Below are 4,372 nucleotides of genomic sequence, written 5' to 3'. Positions count from 1 at the left end.
ATTTGTTGATTTAACAACCTTAGTGATTACTGATCAAACAGAATGAAGTGAGACTCAAATGCAGCAGTGTCTGAGGGTAGACACAAGACAAAACTTCCCACATGGGGTTGGTAAGTACTGAGAGAAGTGGGGTCTCTGGAGTGTCCTTCCCTGGGGTCCCGGGAAAGCACAGCCCAGCCAGATGTCGGCTGTCACCCCTCCTAGCTCTGGCCTTCCAGGGAAAGCGTCTTAGGCGAGCCGCTCGTTCGTTCACCCAATCAAGTCTCAGAAACTGCTTTTAAAAACATGTTAATCGTGGTACCAACTGCCTATGGAAATCGCCGTTTCGGCGGCAGAAATAAATGCATCGAGATAATCGTTAACCCGTTTCCTCTCCCCCCGCCCCGCCTCCCGGCTTCATTAGGACTCCTGCGGTCGCCTGAGCGAGCGGCAACCGCCAGCAAGGTCATGGCCAGCGCAGCCGTGCAGCTCATGGGCTTCCTGCTCAGCTTCCTGGGCATGGTGGGCACACTCATCACCACCATCCTGCCGCACTGGCGCCGGACGGCGCACGTGGGCACCAACATCCTGACGGCCGTGTCCTACCTGAAGGGGCTGTGGATGGAGTGCGTGTGGCACAGCACGGGCATCTACCAGTGCCAGATCTACCGCTCGCTGCTGGCGCTGCCCCGCGACCTGCAGGCGGCCCGCGCGCTCATGGTCATCTCCTGCCTGCTGTCGGGCGTGGCCTGCGCCTGCGCCGTGGTCGGCATGAAGTGCACGCGCTGCGCCAAGGGCACCCCCGCCAAGACCACGTTCGCCGTGCTGGGCGGAGTGTTCTTCATCCTGGCCGGCCTGCTCTGCATGGTGGCCGTCTCCTGGACCACCAACGACGTGGTGCAGAACTTCTACAACCCGCTGCTGCCCAGCGGCATGAAGTTCGAGATCGGGCAGGCCCTGTACCTCGGCTTCATCTCCTCGTCCCTGTCGCTCATCGGCGGCACGCTGCTCCTCCTGGCCTGCCAGGACGAGGCGCCCTCCAGGCCCTACCAGGCTCAGCCCCGGTCCGGCACGGCCACCGCGCCCTCCTACCGGCCCCCCGACGCCTACAAGGACAATCGGGCCCCGTCGGCCACCTCGGCCTCGCACAACGGGTACAGGCTGAACGACTATGTGTGAGTCCCCACGGCCTGTCCCTCCCCAGGCCCCCAAGAGGCGCCGGGACCCAGGCTGCCGACCGCTTCAAGGTCCGGGCACCAAGTTTACTTCTGGGCTGCTTTGGTGTCCAAAGGAATAATGTGAACCTGAGGAAATGGGCTTAGGATGAAGGGAAGGCGGGGAAAGAAGTTGAGGAGAAAAGCGCTACATACCAAAGACTAAAAAAAAAAAAAAAAAAACCTTCCTGATTTTGTATTTATTATATGTATTTCTGTGGGTGATTTAATGACAGGTGAATAAAAAGCGACTTGGGAGTTTGGTCAGTGGGGTTTGTTTGCAAGCCAGGAATAAACCTTTTGGATGAGGTTGTCTCTGAAACTGACAATATCCGTGTCTGTTTCCAGACCCTTCTTCTTGTCTGCTAAGATGCTGGTAACCATAGTCAGCACACCTCCGGGCTCCGCCCACCCAGGACAGGAAAATCAGAGGAGGGCTGGGCGGATGTTCATCCAGAAGATGCTGGAGCAACGTCACCAAAAACTGTCGCCCTATCCTGGCTCCATCTCAGAGGCAAGGCAGGGAGTACAGGGCTTCCTTGAAAAAGAGATAATTGCCATACGCCGCAAAAGAAGGACAATGTTATTTTCGACCGGTGAGCAGTTGGCCCCCACTAGCGAGGCAGCAAAAGTCAGAAGAAAAAAAAGGCAAAGTGAGACACGCCTGTTCGCTTGGCTCTCCAGGCATTGACAAGAGGCCCAGTTAGGAAGGCTGCTCACCCGAAGCACAGAATGTCACTGGCTTCTTTTCTGGGAATAGAAGTATGATGGCAGCTGACATCAGAGCAGGTACAAGGGCTGCTCACTGCTCCTTGAGCTGGAAAGAACTGCTGCGAGGGCCAGGTGAGGCCTGACCTCTTTAAGGACACTGATGTTGCTTTCGGGGCTGTGATCTAAATCTGACACACACACACACACACACACACACACACACACACACACACACACACACACACACGCTGCTCCCCCGTTAGCCCAGGGCATCTGTCATGCCTCTGCCCCAGCCTCAGGCTGTGAACACGGAAGGAAATAACCCTGCCGTGTGGAAGGGCTGAGTCCGAGGTCTGCTACGTGAAGCCCCACCATTCTCAAGGGGTCTTAGAATAGGACCACCAAGGGCTCCATCTGTCACTGTCTGCAGGGAAGCCAGCCACAGAGGGTTAGCCACACGTGGCTGGGCTTACTGGCGTGGCGTGGCCTGGTGAGACTCTGGCCCCCGGGATCAGGGAGGTGGAAGGGGAGGCTCCCGGGCAAGGATTAGGAGGTCAGACGGGCCTCAGCCCTGCAACTCTGGATCCAGCAAGGCTGGAAGTTGCTTGATCTCCCCTGACTTCATGCCTCCCCCTGACCGGGTCCTCCGGGCCACCGAGATGGTGACAAGAAGCCCAGCTGCTACGTGCTTCCCACGTAGGCAGAGGCTCTCACCAGTAATGTGCGTACACCCCACGATCCTCTTCTGATTCCTTTAAGCCTCACCAGTTACACCTCATAAACTGCACCATTGATGAGATCTAGCAACAGGAGAATCTTCTAGCAACATTGAAAAGTCAGGGTTTAAGGAACAATCCTACACATACATATTTCTTTTCTATTTTGTGCTGACCTCTAGACCCCAAGCAACAGGGGCCGCTTCTGTTTGGAAGGAGGGGGTACCACACGTTTTAGCCTCTGTCTAGCCCCGCAGAAGCTAAGAGGGCTGGGATGTGCCATCCTATTTAGGTCAGGGATTTAGATCAGAAAGGTCATCATTTATTTATGATGAAACAAGCAATTTTAACCTACTCTTTAAATTATAAAAACAAATCTGAATCTATAAAGAAGAGAAACAAAAGCTTCTTAAAACGAAATGATATTCTGTCAGTCCTTACTTGATGGTCACAATCTAGAATGTGTTTAGTGAAGTTATTCTAGTTAATAGACCGATTACAAATTTAAAGATAAAATAGCTTTTTAAAATTTGAAGTATAGTTGATTTACAATATTTTATTAGTTTCAGGTGTCTAGCAAAGTGATTCAGTTATATTTTTTTCAGATTATTTTCCACTATGGGTTATTATAAGATATTGAACATAGTTCCCTGTGCTATACAGTAAATCCTTGTTGCTTATCTATTTTACGTATCGTAGTTTGTATCTGTTAACCCCAAACTCCTAATTTGTCTCCCCCCTTCACTTTGATAACCATAAGTTTGTTTTCTGTGTCTGTGAGTCTGTTTTGTATATAGATTTGTTTGTATTTTTTTTTAGATTCCACATAGAAGTGACATTGTATAATATTTGTCTTTGTCTGACCTACTTCACTTGGTATGATAATCTCTAGGCCCATCCGTGTTGCTGCAAATGGCATTATTTCTTTCTAAAATAGCTCTTATCAAACTCTTTCTCTGAATTCTGTCACTACTAAAGTAAAGTATGTTCCTGTCTCCTACTCAGGTGAAAGACTAATAATAATAGTGATTACAATTTACTAAGCACTTACTATGTTCCAGGAATACCTTTTACTTACTAATTTGGTCCAAAGAGATACATGAGAACCCAATGAGGTAAATACTCGTTTTAACCCCATTTTACAAAGGAGGAAATCAAAGTGCATAGAGATTAAATTATTTGCCCAGGGTCACAGAGCTAGTGAGCAAAAGACCCAGGATTTGAACGCAGACAGGTAAGCAGGGAGGAAATACATTCACTCAAGTAGAAGCATGACCTATAAGCTAATTAATTTCATGTCCAGACTATTTCCAAATAGTTAAGTGAATTGTTTCATGACCATATTTAGTTCTTTCTAGAACCATCACTCCACAAAGCTTCTGTTAACTGGGTTCTGGCTGGATTAGAGGAAATGTGATATCAGACCCATAGGTCCAAGTTTGAATCCCCATAGAAAGCAGGAAGTGACACACAGGAAGTGACACACGGATGGCTCTGACCTACAGCTGGCCCACCAACTGTAGGAAGTAGATTCCAAATAAGACGTTCATTCCCTCCTTCAAGATACAGGGTGTAAGAACGCTGTTCCCAGTTTCCTCTGGCTCTTTTGCTCTCATTCACCCCTAAGACAAGAGCTCAGGTCCTGTGATCTCCTTCTTCATCACATTACAATCACCAGGGCCATCAGGTAGATGCCTGCCTCTGCCCATCTCTTTGGGACTAAGGCTGTTTTGAACAAAGTATGGTCTCCTT

General features: G+C 49.7%; 1 protein-coding gene across 1 annotated transcript; it reads left to right on the top strand.

Annotated features, from left to right (window-relative positions):
- Positions 1–333: 333 nt before the first annotated feature.
- CLDN14 (claudin 14) lies at positions 334–1,244 on the top strand. The gene has a single exon (XM_065876732.1). It carries the CDS (start codon positions 448–450, stop codon positions 1,156–1,158), a length of 711 nt encoding a protein of 236 aa, XP_065732804.1. The 5' UTR covers positions 334–447; the 3' UTR covers positions 1,159–1,244.
- The last annotated feature ends 3,128 nt before the right edge of the window (positions 1,245–4,372 follow it).

This window comes from Phocoena phocoena, chromosome 4 (assembly GCF_963924675.1).
Source record: "Phocoena phocoena chromosome 4, mPhoPho1.1, whole genome shotgun sequence".
In the NCBI taxonomy this organism is placed as follows: domain Eukaryota; kingdom Metazoa; phylum Chordata; class Mammalia; order Artiodactyla; family Phocoenidae; genus Phocoena; species Phocoena phocoena.
This window is presented reverse-complemented; position numbering and strand designations above follow the sequence as displayed.